General features: G+C 37.9%; 1 protein-coding gene across 42 annotated transcripts in view; it reads right to left on the bottom strand.

Annotated features, from left to right (window-relative positions):
- SLMAP (sarcolemma associated protein) overlaps nucleotides 1-23,150 on the bottom strand; it is a 148,300-nt gene that overhangs the window by 78,804 nt on the left and 46,346 nt on the right. For 24 of the 42 annotated variants that reach the window (XM_021069017.1, XM_021069014.1, XM_021069039.1 and 21 more), the window contains one exon: nucleotides 5,989-6,136. In XM_021069017.1, the coding sequence (XP_020924676.1) occupies nucleotides 5,989-6,136 (148 nt within the window). Of the gene's footprint in view, nucleotides 1-5,982; nucleotides 6,137-23,150 lie in introns of all 42 variants that reach the window. The other 18 variants (XM_021069015.1, XM_021069013.1, XM_021069037.1 and 15 more) reach the window with 1 other exon arrangement.

Genomic DNA, 23,150 nt, shown 5'->3' with positions numbered 1-23,150 from the left:
CCTTCCTTTATTTTTCCCTTTATCTATTAGAAAGTTATCCTATTTGTTTGCAATAACACTTTATATCTATAGGGCAAGGTATTACTAGGTGCCAATCACTTAGTCTTTTCCCTGGAGTCACACTAGGTGGAAAGCCAAACATCAAAATCAGCTTGTTTTGGAGGGCTTGCAATAGAAGAAAGCCCAATATAAACTGATTATGTTCAGCTGCTTAGATTCATATTACATTTTAAACAAAAATCCTGATTTTAGGAGTTCCTGTCATGGCTCAGTGTTAACAAATCCGACTAGGAATCATGAGGTTGTGGGTTCGATCCCTGGTCTCGCTCAGTGGGTTGGGGATTTGGCATCACGGTGAACTGTGGTGTAGGTCACAGACACTGCTTGGATCACGCGTTGCTGTGGCTGTGGCGTGGGCCAGCAGCTGTAGCTCTGACTAGACCCCTAGCTTGGGAACCTCCATATGCTGCAGGTGCAGCCCTAGAAAATACAAACAAAAAGCCAAAAAAAAAAAAAAAAAAAATCCTGATTTTATATACATACACACAAACACAAATTTATATGTTATATATTTGTTTTTTGAAATATCCTTTCAAAACATAATTATTTTACATAAATACATGTATGTCATATATTCTGGAGGGGATTTATTAGTTTCCTTAGGTTCATCCTTTTTAATTTGGCTCCCATTTCTCTCTCTCTCTCTTTTTTTTTTTTTTTTTTTGCTTTTTAGGGCCGCAATGGCGGTTCCTAGGTTAGGGGTCGAATCGGAGCTGCAGCTGTCAGCCTACTTCACAGCCACAGCAATGTGGGATCCAAGCTATGTCTGTGACCTACATCACAGCTCACAGCAACACAAGATCCTTAACCTACTGAGTGAAGCCAGGGATTGAACCCACATCCTCATGGATACTAGTCGGATTTGTTACTGTTGAGCCACAACAGGAACTCCTCCCACTTCTTTATTCCTCCTCTCCAACCACACTCCAGGATGACTCAAATTAATGACTAGTATTTATGCATTCTTCCATGTTTATCCACCACGGTCATATAATCACACACAAAGATACACACACACACACACACACACACACACACACACACATTTAGAGGGATGTAACTTTTTAAAAATAATGAAATTAATAAAAGCAATTCTTTGTTTTGTTTTTGTCTTTTTAGGGCCACACCTGTGACATAGGAAGGTTTCCAGGCTAGGGGTCAAATTGGAGCTGTAGCCACTGGCCTACACCACAATGACAGCAAGGCAGGATCCAAGCCGTATCTGTGACCTACACCATAGCTCACAGCAACACAGGATCCTTAGCCCACTGAGGGATTGAACTTGTGTCCTCATGGATACCAGCTGGATTCGTTTCTGCCGAGCCACAATAGGAACTTCTTAAAAGTAATTCTTTACCCACTTAATACGTGTTATAGAATTCCTGCAATTCATATACTCCTAACGTATTCTTCTAAGAGCTGCATGAGGGCAACTTAAAAATTATTCCTCATGGAGTTCCCGTTGTGGCACACTGGAAACAAATCCGACTAGTATCCATAAGGACTCAGGTTCAATCCCTGGCCTTATTCAGCAGGTTAAGGATCTGATGTTGCTGTGAGCTGTGGTGTAGGTCGCAGACTCAGCTTGGATCCAGCACTGCTGTGGTTGTAGCGTAGGCCAGCAGCTATAACTCTGATTCAACCCCTAGCCTGGGAACTTCCAGATGCTGCATGTGCAGCCCTAAAAAGACCAAAAAAAAAAAAAAATTATTTTTCCATTGTTTTTTGTACTATGCACACTGATTTTTAAAAAAAAAATCATTTCATAGATCCCTACAAACTAGTTTCTATCATTTCAAGTATCTAATTTTTTTTTTTTTTTTTTGTCTTTTCTAGCACTACACCTGCAGCATATGGAGGTTCCCAGGCTAGGGGTCGAATCGGAGCTGTAGCCTCCAGCCTATGCCACAGCCACAGCAACGCCATGGCCTGGAATCTTCCATATGCTGAGGTGAGGCTGTAAAATATTTTTTTAAAAATTTAGGCATTCCCGTTGTGGCGCAACAGAAACAAATCTGATTAGGAACCATGAGAGTTCAATCCCTGGCCTCCCCTAGTGGGTTAAGGATCTGGAGCTGCCATGAGCTGTGATGTAGTATGCAGATGCAGGTAGGATCCAGAGTTGATGTGGCTGTAGTGTAGGCCAGCAGCTGTAGCTCTGATCCAACCCTTAGGCTGGGAACTTCCATTTGCCGCAGGTGCAGCACTAAAAAGCAACAAACAAACGAACTAACAAACTCCTGAGTTTGAGTTTGATTAAATGCCTTTAAAAAAAATTAAGATCCTTTTTTTTTTTTCTGGGCGGTGGCGGGGGGGGTCTGGCATACATCATACACCAGCTTAATGTAGGAACTCAGTTCCCAAACCTGGGATTAAACCTGGGCCGTGGCAGTGAAAGTGCTGAGTGCTAACCACTAGGTCACCAGGGAACTTCCTCAAGTGCCTTTCAACTTCTATTGGTTATACAGCACATATTTTCCAGCTTTAGTTTGTGGATGATACTGACATACTTCCCCCAAATTGAATCATCTCTGCATTCCTAGAGTAAATCCTACTTTACTATTTACTCTAGCTTCGTTTCTGAATTTAGTTTACTAGTATCTTAATGAGAATTTTTCATCTATTTTAACAAATGAGTTACAGTTTTCTCCTCTACCTATGCTGGATTATTTAAACAACATTGGAATTTTCTGTTATTTAAGAGTAACATCAACTTCATCTGTGAAATGCTTGTTTCTGAATTAATCTTTAAGAACTTTTTCTGTCTCTTTTAGGGAAATCAACTTGAAAGTTTTCTACATCCTGGGATAATTTTGCTAAGAAAACATTAATTTACTTTAGCTTTTTTTTTCCCCCTTTGCCATAGGATGGCATGTAAGAGTCTCTAAGAATTTTTTTACCATGTCCCTTATCTGTGTTTATGTGGCCTTGTCATGCCTTATCTTATATATTTTTGCTAGTATTTTTTAACCTAAGAAAGAAATCAAGGCTTATGAAGTACCTATTTTATTTTATTTTTTTCAAAGAACCAGCATTTGGGTTTATCTCTTCTAGAGTTTTATTTTATTAATTTCTCCTTTTTATTTCTTCTTCCCAGCTTTTTTTTTCTTGTTTTTTTTTTCTCATTTCTTCGAAGTGCCAAGTTCCTTCATTGCCTTTCTTTTTTAATACTGAAAAAATTTAAGGAAATAAACTTTTATCTGAGTAAAGGATTTACTGTATTTTCATATGAAAGTTTCCTTTCCTTTACACATAGTTTGAAATTCCCCTTTTGTTTTCTTCTTTGATTCACAGGTTACCCAGTAGTATTATATAATTTCAATAGGATTTTCCAAGTGATAAAAAGCTTACCATAATATATGCTAGCATAAACAAAGTCTTTTTTTTTTTTTTTTAAGGGCAGTACCTGAGGCATATGGAACTTCCCAGGCTAGGGGCAGAATTGGAGCTGCAGCTGCAGCCACAGCCACAGCACCACGGAATCCAAGTGACCTACACCACAGTTCAGGGCAATGCTGGATCCCCAGCCCCAGCCCACTGAGCAAGTCCAGGGACTGAACCCTCATCCTCAAGGATTCTAGTCATATTCCTTTCCGCTGCAACACAATAGGAACTCCCCAAAGTCTTTCTTTTTTTAAGCATATACTCAAATAGTAGTACTCAACTGTGGCTGTATCCCAGAGTCCATGCCTAACATAAGTCAACTTTTTGAGGCCAATAAACACCAAAAGAAATTTTTTTTTTTGGTCTTTTCTAGGGCCGCGCCCATGGCATATAGAGGTTCCCAGGCTAGGGTTCTAATCGGAGCTGTTGCCGCCGGCCACGGCCACAGCCACAGCAACGCCAGATCCAAGCTGCGTCTGAGACCTACACCACAGCTAACGGCAACGTTGGATCCTTAAGCCACTGAGCGAGGCCAGGGATCGAACCTGCAACCTCATGGTTCATAGATGGATTCGTTAACCACTGAGCCACAATGGGAACTCCAAGAAACATTTTATATGATGAAGAAATTTTTCTCTAGTTTCTTAAAGTTGGCATAAAGGACAGTTAAATTTTAAAAGAAGTCTGCCAGAATCTAGGTTTGCAAAACATTATATTAATAGCAACCCGGAATCTCAGAGTTGTCTTCTTTGCTTTCTAGAGCATTTTCTAAAGTGTCCCCACAGCTAGATAGGGAAGAAGAGTGGGCAGGAGTTTCGAAAGAGCTACCTACCCTACATTCTAAAGTCACCCTCTTGGAGATCTGCAAATATGTTAGCACATTAAAAGCTCTGAGAATTCCTGCCGACCTTTGGTTAATTATGCATGTCCTAAATATATTTGATTACCTTCATTCATCTATCAGTTAAATACCTATTAATTCTCTTTGAGAAATATAAGTCAAGAAAACAGACACCTCTTAGAGAGAAAGACAGTATGATCAGATTCTCTGCCTTCTCTGTGGGTTACTGACAGCTGGAGCTCAGTAGATGTTTGCTGAATGACTTGTTAGCAGAGGAGGTGTGATGTGGCCACAGTAGATATTAGTGTCCACTGCAGCTGTTCTCAGTATGTTTAAACATAGGTTGAGTTCTCTTAGCAAGCAGCACTCAATATTTTGCATCAAAATACAAACTTTCTTTTCTATTTTACAATTGTAGTTGAAAATTCCTAAGACACTGGCCCCACAAAAATTAAAATAACAAAACTTAACATCTTGAGGAGGCCAACAAAACCCAGTAAAAATAATACTGCAGGTGCAGTATGTAAATACATATGCACATGTACACACACACACCACTACCACCACCTCTGGATCCCCATGTCTACTGTGTAAAATGTCAGAGACTAATGGCTTAGGTAGGGTATCACCAGATCAGAGAGTGCTCAGAGAAATGAAAGGAGAAACTTGTCAATTGGTTCCAATGTCCATATTATTATAAGATGGTGAGACTGCCTACTTTTGGTTTCTGTTTATTTAATTTTAAGATTAAGCCACATAATTACATGGTCATAAAGTGAACAGTAAACTAGGCCGAGTCAGGAAGCTTCGAATTGTAAAAAGATAATCTAAATTTATTTAGCTAGAGAACTTCTAGTTTCAAAAACTGAGACATGAAATTTTCTATCTGTGCTAGGTACTATTAGCTATCTACACAATTCTGATTTTGTTTGGGGCAATAATGAATGTATAACTGAAAGGGATAAATCATAACTGATCTATGCCAATCATGGATCTCCTGCTCTCCTTTGCTAGGTAACTCCCTTTTCAGGTACCCTGTAGCTACAGTTACAGCTTTGGATGTGGCCTACCTATACAGCCAATGAGAAAAGAAGGAAAATGCTAGAAAGCATTTATGAAAGACTGTTCTTTCAAACATAAAAAGAGAGCCACAAAAGAAGGCATTTTGCCCCTACCTCATTTTTTTGCCTAGGACACTGGTGTGAGGAACAATGCCTGGGATCACAGCCATTACTCATACCATACAGCAACAGGCAAAAGCTTAAGAAACCAACATGTAAAGGATAACAGAATGGGAAGACAGTAAGGCCCTGGATTCCTGAAAACCTCACTGAGCCATATGAACAAAGTCTAGACCTACCTGCCTCCAGGCTTCCTGTTAATAAGTTAACAACAAATATCTTTATGGTTAAGCTCTTTGATGGTTTTAGGCAGAGTGTCACTGCTGTCATTTATTTCCAAATTGACACAACAGTGCCCTATGTTTTCATACTATGATAAAGATTATAAATTATTTAACATTTCAGAATTTAAAATTTTAGAAAAACAATAGGGAAAGTGAGAGACTCAACTTTTCACTGCCTAAAATGCAGTATTTAAGTTGATTTTACAAGCATGAAATGTTTTGTAACATTCAACAACAGAATAAAAAAAAATCAAACTTAAAAAGACAAATAATAGGAAAAATTGATCCATACCCGTACCTTTCCGTGTGTTCTCCGTCACATCTACCCCAAACTGGATAATGTCACCGGAAAGAATTTCACATGGTGGACTTTCTTCAGAGCCTCGACTCAATCTCTGGCTATTTATAAAGGTACCATTACTACTTTTAGTGTCTTGGAGATAAAACTGCAAAAATAAAATTTTAAAAAAGAGCCAAAGATTAATAGTAATAATCCCAAACCCACATTTTAAAAAAGTACTTCCAACTTTGCCAACTAACAGCAGGTGGATCTTTTCCCCCTATTAATTCCAATCACTTATTTCAGCTAAGGTTATCCTTTATTGTATATGAAATAAGAACTCTAAAACTGGGTGATTTAAAATCCAGCTAGACAAAATCGTGTACCACTTTGGAAAAAAATTTATAAGGTCCTCAAAATGATAAACATAAAGTTGGCATATGACCCTGCAATTCTACTATGAGGTATACACTGAAGAGAACTGAAAACATAGGTCCTCACAAAAATTTGTACACAAATGTTCATGGCAGCATTATTCATTATGGCCAAAAGGTGGATACAACCCGAATGCCTATCAATTGATGAATGGGGAAACAAAATGTAGTTCATCCATAAGAATTACATTATTTGGCAATAAAAAGGAATGAAATACTGATTCATGCTATAACATGGGTGAATTTTTTTCTTTTTTTTCTTTTTTGTTTTTTTAGGGCCGTGCCCACAGCACATGGAGGTTCTCAGGCCAGGGGTTGAATTGAAGCTACAGCTATCAGCCTATGCCACAGCCACAACACAGGATCCAAGCCATGTCTGCGACCTATAGCACAGCTCGCCACCAGATCCTTAACCCACTGAGCAAGGCCAGGGATGGAACCTGAAACCTCATGGTTCCCAGTCGGATTCATTTCCGCTGCACCATGATGGGAACTCCCTGAATGAACTTTTATACATTAGGTTAAGTAAAAACAGTCACAAAAGACATATATTATGTAATTTTATTTATATGAAATCTCCAGAATAAGCAAACCCATAGAGATAAAAAGCATATTAGTAGTTGCCAAGGGGCTGAGGTATCAGCACAGAGGTTGGAGTGGGGTGGGGCGAATAACTGCTAAGGTTTCTTTTGGGGGTGATTAAAATGTTCTAAAGTTAAATAGTGGTGATGGCTGCATAACTATGAATATACTATAAACCACTGAATTATTTTAAAAGACTGAATTTTTCATGGTACATGAATTGTATCTCAATAAAGCTTTTTTTTTTTTTACACTTGATCTTAGCCAAAAGGCCGAGAAGCGATTTTTTTTTTTTTTTTTTTTTTTAAAGCCAGCTACACAAAATTCTAATTTTATTCTTTCCATCTCACTTTGCAATTTTGCTTCTGGGATGTCTGGGTAAAATCAAAGGAAGTGTTGTTTATTCTACAGGCAAGGACAACTGGCATGAAGCAACACCTATAATTAACAGCTATCAGTTAACTAACATACTTAGTATCTGGACCTACACATTTTCAATAAATTATTTGTGACAAACAGACTGGAGGAGTTCCTGTTGTGGCTCAGTGATAACAAACCTGACTAGTATCCATGAGGACATGGGTTCAATCCCTGGCCTCGCTCAGTGGGTTAAGGATCTGGCATTGCCGTGAGCTGTGGTGTGAGTTGCAGATGAAGCTGGGATCTGGTATTGCTGTGGCTGTGGCATAGGCCAGCAGCTACAGCTCTGATTTGACTCCTAGTCTGGGAGCTTTCATATGCCATGGGAGAGGCCCTAAAAAGAAGAAGAAAAGGAAAAAAAAAAAAACAGATTGGAGAAACTAAAAACTCAAATATTGGAATCAAACAATAAAGTACCACTTCCTTGATGAGTGGCATATGGAAGTTCTGGGGCCAGGGATTGAACTCAGGCCACTGCAATGACCAGAGCCATAGCAGTGACAACGCCAGATCCTTAACCTGCTGAGCCACCCAAGGAAGTCCTCATCTTCCCTATTTAAAAACAAAAGGGATAGCAGGAGGCACAGGAAGCCTACCTATTTATCACCTACCTATCCAAAGAGAAATCAAGAACAACTGGTATCACAAACGACAGACTTACTAGGAAGAGAACAGCCAATGAAAAAAAGATGTACCTTTCTTTTTGCATTTTTCTACACTCTCCAGCCCTGCTTATTCTAGCAACACATTTTCAATGAATTCCTTCCTAAGGAAGAAAGGAAAGAAGAAAACTAATATTTATTAAAATATATGTTGCAACACCTGGCCCTCATAGAACCTTAACATCAAAACTATGATACAGATATTATTTCCATTTATACATGAGAACAGTGGGGCATGGGCAAGTTTCTTTCCAAAGGTCACAAAGCTATGGAATACAGAAGCAATATAAGAAAATATAAGAAAAGGGATATTTTTTCCCCCATTACTTCACACTGACCTTTATGTTTCATTTATCCTTCACTCCTCCCACAAACTCTCTTCCAAAATGAAACACAACAAAAGAAAAAGCCATTTGCAGAAAATATGAAAATGACATTTCTTTTCATAAAATTCCTAGGTGACAATTTAAAGGCCATCAGGCTGTTTATAAAAGACTTATTCTCTGTTTATAATTTGAAAGAGATCAACTGAGAAAAAGAAAAAAAAAAAAAAGAAGTGGGGGGGACCAACTGCTATTTTGGCTAGCAGTTTGTATATTTAACTGTAATTAAATGGTCTATAAACCATTAATAAAGAAAATTATGTTGATATTTTACAACTCCATTGAAATTTATAAGACTTAACATTTCACACCAAGGAGATAAGCACAGGCAATATGTTCAAGTAAGAACACTTATCCTCACAATTTTTTCTACACTGGAATCTACCATACATTGCATAAAGAAGTTTGTTTTTTGTTTTTTAATAGATACATTCTTAGAAAATGTGGTAATATCTAAATTCTAGTTTGGTCATTTTCAGTTATATGTGCCTTGGCAAGCCAAAAAAGTGGACTATACTAGATTTACAATGATTTTCAAACTTCAAATTCTAATCCATTAGTGGGTTACTAAAGCTATTTAGGGGGCTGTGCCTAGAGGTTTTTGTTTGTTTGTTTTTAAAATCAAAGAGAACAGAAGAATACATGAAATAAGGTTCAAACTGTGTTTGAAAAACAAAAATGTATGTTTTTGTGTGTTGTATACAAGCACATACACACACATATTTGTATCTCAACTCTAAAACCATAAATTTTCAAATTAAAAAAATTTTAAATCAATATTAACCCAGTTTCTTTTCATTCTAACATGTCTATATTATTGTCCAAAGCACATTATGGTACCTTTGTCCGTTTAGCTTGAACATACTGTTCACGTTAGTTGCTCGTTGTTCCTCTGCTCTCAACCTGCTAATGGCTTTCAAACACCTTGGAATAAAATCCAAAGTTCTGACCATTTTAGTCTACAAAGCCCTACATCATCTGGCTCCTGGTTCACTCTCTGAACTCATCATCTCCCACTATCTTCCTCCTTCATCCCTCTGAGCCACAATGCCTCCACTTGTGCCCCTGAGCCTCTGTACGTGGGGATAGCTAGACTTTAAGAGTTTACTTCCCTGCAGAAATATTTTCATTGATTTAACCTTCTCCCTCCCCTCAGTGTTTTGAAAAACTGATATAAAAAATAATGTTTCTGCATCTCCTATGAAACAATCTGCCACTATTCAGTCTACCTTTACTATTAGGTAAGGTAGGTATAAAGAAGTCAACTTGTTTGCAAGGGACTGGGAATTGACTGTGCTTACAGGCCCTGAAAACATTTCCCATAGTAGGTATGTTAGTTAGTTGGTCCTTTGTCACTTTCAAACCAGAAATATCTTTCTTCTCTATGCTGACAAAACTTTTTCTATCAGACTTTCCCCCCTCCCACTTAAATCACTTTTGACTACTCTAAAAAAATAAAGGAGTTTCTGTCATGGCGCAGCAGAAATGAATCCGACTAGGAACCATGAGGTTGCAGGTTCAATCCCTGGCCTTGCTCAGTGGGTTAATGATCCAGCATTGCTGTGAGCTGTGGCGTAGGTTGCAGACACGGCTTGGATCTGGCATTGTTGTGGCTGTGGCATAGGCCGGAGGCAACAGCTCCAATTAGACCCCTAGCCTGGCAACTTCCATATGCCGCAGGTGCAGCCCTGAAAGGACAGAAAAGACAAAAATAAATAAATAAATAAATAAATAATCTTGTTGAAGTTTTAACTATCGGTATTTCCTAGAAGCCTAAGGAATGCTCAAGCATCCCCAGTGTTTGCATTAGCCACTGGGCACTCACTTTGATGTTGAGCAGATGTGGAAGGAGCATTGAATTTATAAAACCATCTGTAGCTTGCGGCCAAAGTTCAACTTTCATTGTTTCCAGGCTTTATCTTCATTAACCCCTTGTCTTCCCCTGAATGAATGTTAAGCTCCCCAAAATCAGGCATTGATGGTGATCCTTGAACTGAAAGGCTGTCTTTGACCCATCAGTCATTTGTCCTTGTTTCTGGCTGATTACAATTATGTTCAAAGACACAGGCACAGCACTTCACAGGTTGTTTAATTTACTCTTTGGTCTTCACAAAGTTTCATCCCACAAACAAATACATTTGCATGACTTTCAACTTTACTACAATCTGTAAAAGCTTTTATTTCCACTGTAATGATAAACTACTTCTTTCCAGCCTTTTCTACATAGACAGGTTTTGTTTGCCATATCCAACCAACAATAGATTAAAAACATTTGAACTAAAGCTTCAGAACAAAGCACAAACACAGTCAACATGTGGCCAGAAACTCTAAGTCCATGAAGAGGAGTTTTTAAAATGTGAATGCAGAATGGATTCTGGATTCTAGGTGGCAGATACTATATCAAAGATTTTTAATTTACTTGAATCAGCAGGTAAAATAAAAAAGAGTGACTAAGACAGCAAAATCAAAAACCCATGGACAACATTTACAACAAAAATAGGTGATAAAGTATCCACATGAACCTCAAAATACAAGTGAGGAAAACTATCAACAGTCATAGAGCTGCATGAAATCAGCATCTGTGCAGGAGGATGCATATAGAGGCTATGGGGCATTTGAGGGACTTAGGAACATCAAAATAGTCACTAGATATTCACTGGACAATATGATAGCCAATTTGAGAAGAGACACTGAAAATGGGAAAGGTTTAGCCCAATACAGTAATAAGTGAGTGTGTAGGATAAGTTCTGAAAAAAAGCTGGTACAGTCTGAGTCATAAATTCTCCCCCCCCCCATTTTTTTTAGGGCCACACTGGTGGCATATGGAAGTTCCCTGGCTAGGCTAATCGGAGCTATAGCTGCTGGCCAACGCCACAGCCACAGCTACAGCCACGCCACATCCTAGCCGTGTCTGCAACCTCCACCACAGAGCTCACGGCAACACCTGATCCTTAACCCACTGAGTGAGGCTAGAGATCAAACCTGGGTCCTCATAGATACCAGTCAGATTTGTTTCCTCTGCACCATGACAGGAACTCCTGAGTCATAAATTCTTAAAACCAACCTACCAACTGATTACAATTACCTTCAAAGACACAGGCACAGCACCAACTAAAGCTGCCTTCCAGGATAGGGCTTTACACTGCAAGAAAGTTGCTGAGTATGGAATCAAAATTGAGAGAGGCAGGGGAAATAGAGCCAAGGAAGAAAATCCAGATAAAAGAAGAAAAATGAAAGAAAGCCGTAATTTTTTTTTAACATTTTACAAAAACAACAGAAGAGGGAGCTCTGTGACATTAGAAAAGTTATCTTGAATCATGACCCCTTCTGTTAGTTCAGGAAAACAAATTTCACATAAAAATGAACAAGAGAAAAATATCAAGGTCCTATCCCATACAGTCATTTTAATAAAAAAGAGAAAAATAACATCCCTGAACATAGCAACAGACAGACCTTGGGAATAGATCAAAATTATACGATTCCAGAAAAGCTAACAGATACTAAGAAAATAATTCAAGGCACAAAAGAGAAATATAAATGATAATCACAAAACTCTAGGAAAGGTGAAAGACCTCAAAAAAAAAAAAAAGAAATAAAAGGGAAATCATTTCAGAACTGAACACAAAACTAGGAATGTGAATAACTAAACAAAATGATCCATTAAAAGAATTAAATAAAAAGGAGGAAGTTTTTTTTGAATCAAAAAGAAATGAAGAAAGTGAAATCAGCAAAACAGCAGAGTAGGTAGCTCCAAGCTCCCATCCTCATATAAACACTGAAAAACAAACTATCAGAACCAACTTTATTAGAACTCTATAAATAGTTAAAGTTTTATAGCAACGACATGAAGAGTGAAGAAAAAGGCAACTTAAAAATCACAGGAAATCAGGAGTTCCTGCTGTGGTGCAACAGGATCGGCAGCATCATGGTAGCGCAAGGACACAGGTTTGATCCCCAGCCTGGCACAGTAGGTTAAGGATCCCAGCATTGCCCCAGCTGTACCTTGGCTCCCAACTATGGTTTTGATCTGATCCCTGGACCAGGAACTCCATATGCTGCAGGGTGGTCAAAAAAGGAAGAAAAATAAAATTCGTGGGAAATCTTTCTGGCATTCCTTAGCCTTGTCCCACCCCACCCCCCTGGAAAACATTAGTCTTGAGGACTTCAGCCCACATTCCCAGAAATGCTGGAATTTGCTACTTGATTCTAGAGAGAACAGGGCAGACCTAAATTGAAAATTACTCTAACTTGGGAGTTCCTGTTGTGGCTCAGTGGAAACAAATCTACCTAGTATCCATGAGGATGTGGGTTTGATCCCTGGCCTCACTTAGTGGGTTAAGGATCTGGCATTATGGTGAGCTGTGGTGTAGGTCGAGGACTTGGCTCAGATCTGGCGTGGCTGTGGCTGTGACTTAGGCCAGCAGCTATAGCTCTGATTTGACCCTTAGCCTGGGAACTTCTGTATGCTGTGGGCGCAGCCCTAAAAAGACAAAAAAAAAATTCTACTAATATCTAATAAATATTCTATCTATTCTAATATATTTGGGGGCCACATGAAGGTCTGAAGTGAGTCCTAACACAGAACTCACCCACATTGGAAAAGCAGTGGCTTGGCTTGCTGAAAAAGTGGGATTTATCCAAAAAGTGGGATTTATCCAGAGTGGTTCACCATAAGAAAGTCAATCAATATAAATACCACATTAATAGAAAGGAGGGGGGGAAATGAAACCACAAAATCATTCTAATTGATGCAGAAAAGGCATTTGACAAGATCCAACATCAATACTCAACACTGAAAGACTGAAAGTTTCTTCCTAAGACCAGGAACGTGGCAAGGAAACTTGCTTTTGCCACAATACTGTACTAAAGTTCTAGCCAGACCCAAGAAAAAGAAATAAAAAGCATCCAAATTAGAAAGGAAGAAGTAAACTATGACTATTCACAGATGATAAGATTCTATATATGGAAAATCCCACAGAACACACATGCTAATAAATTCAGCAACATTGCAATTTACAAAAGAAACACAAAAAATCAGTTGTGTGTGGACATAAGCAATGAACAATCCAAAAAGGAAGTTAAGAAAGCAATTCAGTTTACAATAGCATCTAAGTAAAACACTAAGAAATAAATTTAACCGAAGAAGTAAAAAACTTATACACTGAAAACTACAAAATATTGTTGAAAGAAAATAAAGACAAATACAGGCATTCGTCATTCTACTGAACTTATTAGCTTTACTGTGCTTTACTGATATTCTGTTCATACAAACTGAAGGTCTGTGGTAACCCTGGGTCAAACAAGTCTATTGGCACCATTTTTTCCAAGAACAATGTTTTTTAATTAAGATATGTACACTGTTTTCTAAGATATAATGCTATTATTGCATACTTAATAGACAACAATATTGTATAAACATAATTTTTACATGCACTGGGAAACTAAAAAATTTGTGTGATTGGTTTTTTGTGATAATTGTTTTACTGCAGTAGTCTGAGGTATGCTTGTAAAACAGAAGAACATTCTATTATCTTGGGCTGAAAGACTTAATTATTGTTTAGGTGTCAAGTGTTATCCGAAGTGATCTACAGATTCAATGGAATCCTTACCAGAATTCCAATGACCTCTTTTTTTTTTTTTTCTTTTTTGCAGAAATGGAAAAGTCAATCCTCAAATTCATACAGAATTGTGAGGGACCCTAAATAAGCAAAACAAGCTCCCCCCCCAAAAAAAAAGGTTGGAGGAAGCTTATTTTCTAAGTTCAAAACTTAATACAAAGCTACGGTAATCAAAACAGTGTGGTACTGGCATAAAGATAGACAAACATAAATAAAAAAGAATTAAAAATTCAGAAATAAACCTGTATATTTATAGTCAACCGAATTTTGACAAAAATGCCAAATCCATGCAATAAGAATGGTTTCTTCAACAACTGATGCTGAGACATCTGGATAACCACTTGCAAAAGAATGAAGTTGAACCCCTACCTCAACCCATATAAAAAACTGACTCAAAATGGACTGAAGACCTAAATATAAGAGCTAAAAAAACCCATAAAGTTCTTCTCAGTCATTATTTCTTCAATTAATTTTTTTCTGCCCCTTTCTTCTGGAATTTCCATAATGCATGTAGGTACACTTAATGGTGTCTCATAGGTCTCTTAAGTACTATCATTTTTCTTCATCATTATTTCCTTCTAGTACTCAGACAGGATAATTTTAATTGCCCTATCTTTAAGTTTTTTATTCCTTCTTCTGACAGCTTAAATCTGTCACTGAACTTTCCTTTGAATTCTTACTTCAGCTATTATACTTTTAACAATTTCTATCTCTCTACTAGTTTTCCTCACTTGTTCACACATTGTTCACCTGATTTTCTTTAAACTCTTTGTCTATGGTTTCCTTCAGCATTTTGAATATATTAAAAACAGTTAATTCAGAGTCTTTGTCTAATAAGTCCAATGTCTGGACTCAGGGATGATGTCTGTCAATTTCTTTTTTCCCTGTGAATGAGCCATAATTTCCTGTTTCTTTATATGCTTTGTAATTTTTTGTTGAGAAGTGGACATTTTGAATATTGTAATGTGGTAACTATAATCTCCTCATGTGGTAACTATAATCTCCTTACCCTAGGGACTGCTGTTATTACTTGATGAAAGCTGAAGTCATCAGTTTATTAGTGACTTTTCCAAACTATTTTTTGCAAAGACCATATTCCTTGTCATATGTTATCAACATAGTCTCTGTTCTATTATCTCCATGGTCATCCTATGACCTGACAGGGATTTCCTTAAATGTCAGGATCCAATAAGAAAAGGAGGGAGGAAGGAGTGTGTTTTGCCTCTTTAAATTCCCTTGGCAGATGCCAGAGAAGCCACTTTAGCCTGAAGGGTTTCAACTAACTGCCAGTCTCTGTGCTAGGCCATCAGCAATCAAAAGCAGTGATGAAAACACACAACCCCAATTTTTGAAAGACAAGCCAAGTCACAACAGAAATCATGGGCCACCATACCCACAGTTAATCGCCACAGAGCTAATGGATGGAAAATGATATCCACTATGCAAAACAGTAAAATTTTCAGAAATTTACCAGCCTCTTTCTTCATCAGGCACTCCCCTGGATGCTGCAAGTGTTAGACTCAAGAGTTCCAAAATAATTGTTTCAAACAGTTCATGCTAACTTTGCAGGGATCTAGGTGAAGAAACCAATTTTTGGAGCTTCTCCTCTGTCATTTCTTATGATGTCACTCCCATTACCCATATTTCAACCTACAAATCTTTGCTGGGGCCAAACCAAACAAGTTCCTATAATAGCTACCATTTATTGAGTGTCTGCAATCTGATCCTTACAACAATCCTACCAAGTAGCTATTATTATCTCTATTTTATAGATTAAGAAACACAGGCTTTGGAGAGTTCCTGTTGTGGCTTGGTGCGTTACAAACGCATCTAGAATCCATGAAGATGTGGGTTTGATCCCTGGCCTCACTCACTAGGCTCAGGATCTGGCACTGCCATGAGCTGTGGTGTAGGTTCCGTATACCTCAGTGAAAAGAGAAGGAAGGGAGGGAGGGAAAGCACCTGTCTGGAGAGATTGCACATCCATAAAATCAAATGCAGGGTACCTCTACACTGACAATAGATTTGGTATGAATAAAGTACCAGAATCCTGAGAGACTCATGAGAAATATAGTTAGGCACAGTGAGTTGCTAATGAGGCATTTAGGAGTGAAGGGAAGTGATTTGAATGAAAAGCAAGGAGAAGGAGGAGATGGAGGAGGAACAGGTATTATAGTACATTTATATATAGTTAAGGCCTGGCCAAAGAAGATAACAAAAACCAAACAAAGGAAGAAGTGGGGAAATGTAAAAGAGTGAAGCCACAAAATGACGGCACTGGGCAATCCACTTCTTAAGAGAGAAGCCCTACTAAAGAATTTGATGAAAATACTGTTTAAGGGAGATTATTCTAACAGCTCTGATAATTTAGCAGCTGTGTGTAGGATGAACTACAGTGGGAGTCACTAGAAATAGGGAGATCCATAACTTGTATGTTTTTGCCACCAATAATTTAATTATTTCTTAGAGTACACAAATGAGGTTTACATGCATGTTCAATATGAATTTGTTTATATAAGCTTTCTGGTTTCCAGACTAGCAGAACACCACATTTTTCAGAGGGTGGAATTTTTAAGTTGTGCCACCAAAGGGGGAAATATAAAGTTTTACTGATATACTATACGGAAACACATACAAAAGTGGTAATGTGTCCACACCCAAATGAAATCTCACATGTAAACTAGAATGAACTTGCCGATATATACTCAAAGGTCTTAAAAATGTTATGAGGAGTTCCCGTCGTGGCTTAGTGGTTAATGAATCTGACTAGGAACCATGAGGTTGTAGGTTCGATCCCTGGCCTTGCTCAGTGGGTTAAGGATCTGGCGTTGCTGTGAACTGTGGTGTAGGTTGCAGACGCGGCTCGGATCCCGTGTTGCTGTGGCTCTGGTGTAGGCCAGCGGCTACGGCTCCAATTAGACCCCTAGCCTGGGAATCTCCACATGCTGCAGGAGCGGCCCAAGAAATGGCAAAAAGACCAAAAAAAAAAAAAAAAAAGTTACTGAAATTGCCAGGACTTTTTCCTTCTTCACGTGACATTCCACATTTATGTAAAGTAATTATTTTTTGTGGAGCCGGCCGGTAAGAGAAAGAGAAAGCAAAAGTATTTCTCTCTTCCACATAGGAATAGATAAGATTATGAAGAACAGAAGTAGAGAAGGTGAGAGGGAGAAATCTTTTCTTATTCAATGAGAACATTACAAAATATAAAAAACACAGCTAGAATGACTACACCCTTCTAAAACATGCATGCAAATTGTGACAATTCTTCACCGAAAATTTAAGAGAAGTAAAATAGATTACTGAATTTCGGCAAGATACAGCATAAATATACCATCAGAATGCTACAGTTCTGAGAGGTGAGGATTCTGAAACCCTCTACCAAAATCCAATCTGAAGGAGATTAACCTATTTCTTACATCCCAAAACTGATGGGTTGACAGGCAAATCCTGATTATTTTCTCCACTCATGGTATGTAATCACAGCAAGATGCATGCAACTTTGTTTTTGAAACTCCTACTTAGGTATAATTAAAGAACAGATACTGATCCCAAACTCAATCTTTTAGACCCCAAGAGGTCTCTGCCTCAAACAATGTTAAATTTTTAATTTCAATATCTTGGACTTACCGTGTGGCTCACAACACATTTTTAATTTCAATATCTAAACTAAATATTTATTTATTAAAATGCCACATATTTCAGCATATTAAAGGTAAAGGGATATTTTGATATTTTAAATACACAATACTCTGACAATACTTTATAGGTCATTATTTTCCTCACAAAATGTTAGCTTAAATCACTCTGAGGTTAGCTAAAACAATAACAAAATAACTGCACCACTGCTCTTTATCTCTGCTAAAAAACTTCACAAACAGAACACATAGAATAATATTCTTGTTTGCCACAAAAGGAAATCATTGTGATCACACTTGTGGGAAATACAGAAAAAGTCATTATGTTTAAAGGTTGTAGCCCTACACACTATTTAATAATACACACAATATGCTTGATCTATGGACAGATGATATTGATTTATACCGTCACTAAGAGTAGGGGAGAGGGAGAAACTAAAAAGATTTTTTTTCCATTGAACACTGGCAAAATAGGAATCTAGATCTTATTTTTTGGAGGAAAAAAAAAAAAAAACCCTCCCAATACAATGAACAATTCATTAGGCAAACAAACTCAATGGAAATGTTAAAAGATGCAAAATAGCACCTCCTGGGCGGGGGGGGGGGGAAGAACATTCATAGCTTTTTAAAATGCTTAATAAAGAAAACAATTATGATGCCTTTTTCACTCTTTAAGTACAACTACTTGGGTTGGCAAAAATGTTAATGTTTAAAACTGTTCTTTACTCCATGTCTCCCATTTTCAGTAACAGTTAATTCAAGAGATTTATCTCAAGTCTTTCACATTCACACATTCAAAGCTGAGTTCTTTAAAAAGTGTAACAGTTCTACTTTGAAGGAGAAAACAAAATAATAAAAATCACTGATGGCTATACATCAATATACAGAAATAACAATGATGCAATTTATGAAATAATCATTTTGACTGAGATGGGAAATGACTCTTGGGACCAAAGAAAATAAACCCCTTAGAGAGTTGAGTATAGTGCAGATGGCTCCCATTTTTCTGCCCCCACATGATTCAGATGTTCAAATATATAGTCTATTACCAACATCTTTCAGGACATCCAGTGTTTCTCAGGATGAATAGGTAATGCCTCCAATTAAGAGTCACCAAATTTTTTTTTTTTTTTTTTTTGTCTTTTGTTCTTTTAGGGCCACACTTACCTCCACCCCCACCCCCCCACCCCACCCCCGCCCAGTGCGGGCATATGGAGGTTCCCAGGCTAGGGGTCTAATCAGAGCTATAGCCAACAGCCTACACCGGAGCCACAGCAACGACAGATCCAAGCCAGGTCTGCAACCTACACCACAGCTCACAGCAACGCAGGATCCTGAAACCACTGAGCGAGGTCAGGGATCCAACCGGTAACCTCATGGTTCCCAGTCAGATTTGTTTCCGCTGAGCCACGACGGGAACTCCATCACTAATTCTTTTTTAAATTTTGAACTGAAATTTAATAATACAAAAAAGTATCACTTTCAAATTCCACCTCCACTTATGGCTTACACACAAAGGCCTTAAGTATTTTTCCAAGGCTCTAAGAGCCACAGTTGAAGCTGTTGTGAAGTTTTCTTTTAAAAGTATCGTTGATTTCTTTCACTGCCATGAAAGGCAACAGCACTTATATAAAGAACTCACCTATGTATACAGAAATTTTAACCACTGAGCAAAGCCATACAAAGAAAAGTTAATTGTTTAGTAGTATCAAAAGGATACCACATAATTTATAATAATCAAAGTTTTTGAGTGCTTACCATATGCTTGGATAACCTACTTGCCCTGCATTTTTTTCACTTACCCTTTAAAACAATCCTATGAGGTAGATTTTTTTTTTTTTTTTTCTTTTTGGACCATGCTTGCAGCATCAGTTCTCAGACCAGGGATCAAATCTCCACCACAGCAGTGACCTGAGCTGCAGCAGTGACAACAGGAGATCTTGAACCTACTGAGCCACCAGGGAATTCCTGAGTAGATGTTTTATTATCCCTATACTACAGATAATAAGACTAAAACAGGTTAACTAATGTGCCAAAGGGTTTCCTCCCAAGCTAATAATGGGGAAGGATGTACATTTTAAAGTTTTTAACCTCAACCATTCTGCTATGCTATTCTTGTCTGTCTGGTCATTTGATGTCCAACCATCATGTGAAATAGGAACAATTTTGATCATTTTCCAAATCAGCAAATTGAGGCTGACACACAAGTCAAGTAACCTATCTACAGTCACAGTAAAATAATAAAACAGCAATCAGGCCTTATGATGCCAAATAATCAGGAAAGGTAAACTTTTAAAAATTTATTTCAGAAATGTATTCACTACCTTCTGTCACCTACTTGACACAAAATCCTAATAAATTTGAGTTTCCCATCTTCCATACCCATGGCAGATTAAAAGGCAACAAGCATTTGCTTATGCCAGAGATAATGCTAGTCACTTTACATACATGACCTTCAGAAAAAACTTCAGAATACTATGAAAAAGTAGTAGCCCACATGAACAGACAAGCTAAGGAGTTAAATCACATGCCCAAAGTTTAAACAGAAAGTAAGAAAGGCAAATAAGGTCTATTAAACACCTCTCGACTATGACAAATCCCTTGAACATCAAGGTAAGTGATGTCCCTTTGTCTCAATGTTATCCCCAGCCCTTAACAAAATGCCTGCTGAATGCCTAGGCATTGAAAAAGTATTTTATTTATTTTTTTGGCTGCACCCAGGTCCTGTGGACATTCCCAGGCCAGGGATTGAAACTGCACTGCCACCTGTGCCATAGCTGCAGCAAGGCTGGATCCTTAACCCACCGTGCCACAGGGGAGCTTCCTCAAACAAGCTTTTTTTTTTTTTTTTTTTTTTTTTTTTTTGGTCTTTTTTTCTTTTTGCTATTTCTTGGGCCGCTGCCTCGGCATATGGAGGTTCCCAGGCTAGGGGTCGAACTGGAGCTACAGCCACTGGCCTACGCCAGGGCCATAGCAACGTGGGATCCGAGCCGCGTCTGTAACCTACACCACAGCTCACGGCAATGATGGATCCTTAACCCACTAAGCAAGGCCAGGCAGGGATCCAACCCACAACCTCATGGTTTCTAGTTGGATTCGTTAACCACTGAGCCACCACAGGAACTCCTCGAACAAGTATTTTAAATAAATAAGTCAGGAGTGTGATATTTATAGCCCAGAATCATTCCATCATTTACCCACCATTTCCTGAACACCTCCGCACAGGAATTCAGCCATCAGCCACTAATAATAGAGTGAATGTGATTTTCAAAAGCCACTTAGACCAAATGCAAAACAGTAATAATAACAAATACTATCATAGGGCAATCAATATGTCACCAATTCCTACAAATTCTGAATCAGAATAATCTCTGAATTACGCACAGCCTTTCACTCCCATTACCGTTCCTCTAATCCAGGTGCACACAGTTGCAAAAATGATGGTTATGATTCACCACTCTCCACCCTCCAAACTGATGCTAGATTTAGTTCCTAAAATACAAATCTGATCATTTTGTTTCCCTTTAAAAAATGGCTGTTGACCCTCTGCTGCCTTCAAATTTAAATGTGAAAACAGTGACAACTTTCAAAATCTTTCACAATGACCCCAAGCATCCTATCAAACTAGATTTTCCACTCTTCCATCCTTGCTTACCTACTAGCAATTCCCTACACCAGCCCCAGGTCTGATGTTTGCGTATGCCATTCTTGGACCCAAAAAGCCCTTGCTTCCACTCATCTACACTCTTTACTTCCTAAGAGCCCCCCTTTTCTTTCTGAAGCCCAGTTTAAACATCTTAACAAATACAGTTCCTCTCTGAGATAACATTTCTCACTAAATAAACACTTAAATCAGAGACTTAAGCTTTATTCCAAGTTAAGGTGCTAACTCCCAAACTTCTATGTCCAAATCATACTCTGAACAGCACTATCATGCCCTCTTTTCTAATTTACAACATTGTGCCCTGTCAATAGGTAACAAATGATTTTTTAAAATATAGTATGAATAAATGAAATACTCCAGAATGAAAGCTATAAAGTTTTGATTTACCATTGGATAGGCCAAGGTGTATTACATCCAAATCATAGTATGCTCTATGAAACACAGCATTTCAAACATTAAAGGTTTGAATTCCAGCTCTACCACCTTCCAACTTACTCTGTGACTGTAAGCATATTATTTAACCTCTCTGAGCATCCTTTTAGCTATAAAGGTTATTTATAAACACTTATTTGTAAATTGAGGATGATATCACTATGTACCTCAGAGTGTTTGTTGTAAAGGTTAAATGATGTTAAGCATGTAAGACATTTAGCACAGTATTTGTACATAGTAACTGCTAAACAAATGGTAGCTATTACTACTAAATTCACAGAATATGCATAAACATGTAATGACTTTGGTTTTCTTCAGTTAGGGAACTGATGCAAGACTTTCTATTACGCCTTTTCCTTATAACCTTTCTTAAGTTTCTTAAAAATAATTTGCCAATTAATTACTTAAACAATAAACAGCTGATAGAGACATAAATAGATCAGTAACAGCTGAACTCTTAACACATACAGATGTTAAAAATAGCATGTCATTGCCCCCTTACACGTGAGTATTACCATAAATAACCACAACCTGTGCACAGAAGCAGCTAAGCCTCTTCTGCACAGCACAGATGGTAAACTTTATAAAAAATACAAAACAAAACAAAAAATGAATATTTTGATATAACTGATCTGATATAACTATGGTCTTCAGGATCCCTGCCCTTAAAATAAAACAATGCTATAAAACTGGAAAAGCGTAATATTAAACTTTTTACACAACACACACAAACAAAATGATAATATTTGTACATTACAAGATTTCCTGACAGAATGGATGTAAAATATGAAAAAAGGAGTTAAGAAGGATACGAAAGTTTTTGACCAGAGCAACTCAGAAGAATGTACAGGTGACCCTTGAACAACGCTGGGGTTAAGGGCACCAACCTTCCACATATAACTTTTAACCTAAGTATACACAGCCTTAAGTATACACAGCCCTAAGTATACACAGATCTTTTGTATCCTCAGTTCCATATTCAGGAATTCATCCAACTGTGGATCATATAGCACTTTAGAAATTACTATCAAAGAAAATTTGCATATAAGTGGACCCATGCAGTTCAAACCCATGTTGTTTAAGGATCAACTGTGGTTGTCTCTATTTGAACCAGGAGGGCTGAAAGTAGCAAGGTTTTTTTTATGGAGGTTGAGGAGGTATTGGGAGTTCAGCTTTGGACATATTAAATTTATGGTATATGTTATAAATCAGGTGAAGATGTAAAAAGGGCAGTTGTACATGAGCCTGGAGTCCAGGGAAACTGTCTGGGCTTGAGATAAAAGTTTGGTTGTCATCAGCATATACAAAGAATTTAGGAGTTCCCGTCATGGCCCAGTGGTTAACGAA

The sequence above is a fragment of the Sus scrofa genome, chromosome 13 (assembly GCF_000003025.6).
Source record: "Sus scrofa isolate TJ Tabasco breed Duroc chromosome 13, Sscrofa11.1, whole genome shotgun sequence".
NCBI lineage: Eukaryota > Metazoa > Chordata > Mammalia > Artiodactyla > Suidae > Sus > Sus scrofa.
Note: the sequence above shows the minus strand (reverse complement) of the source record. Positions and strands in the feature narration are given on the sequence as shown.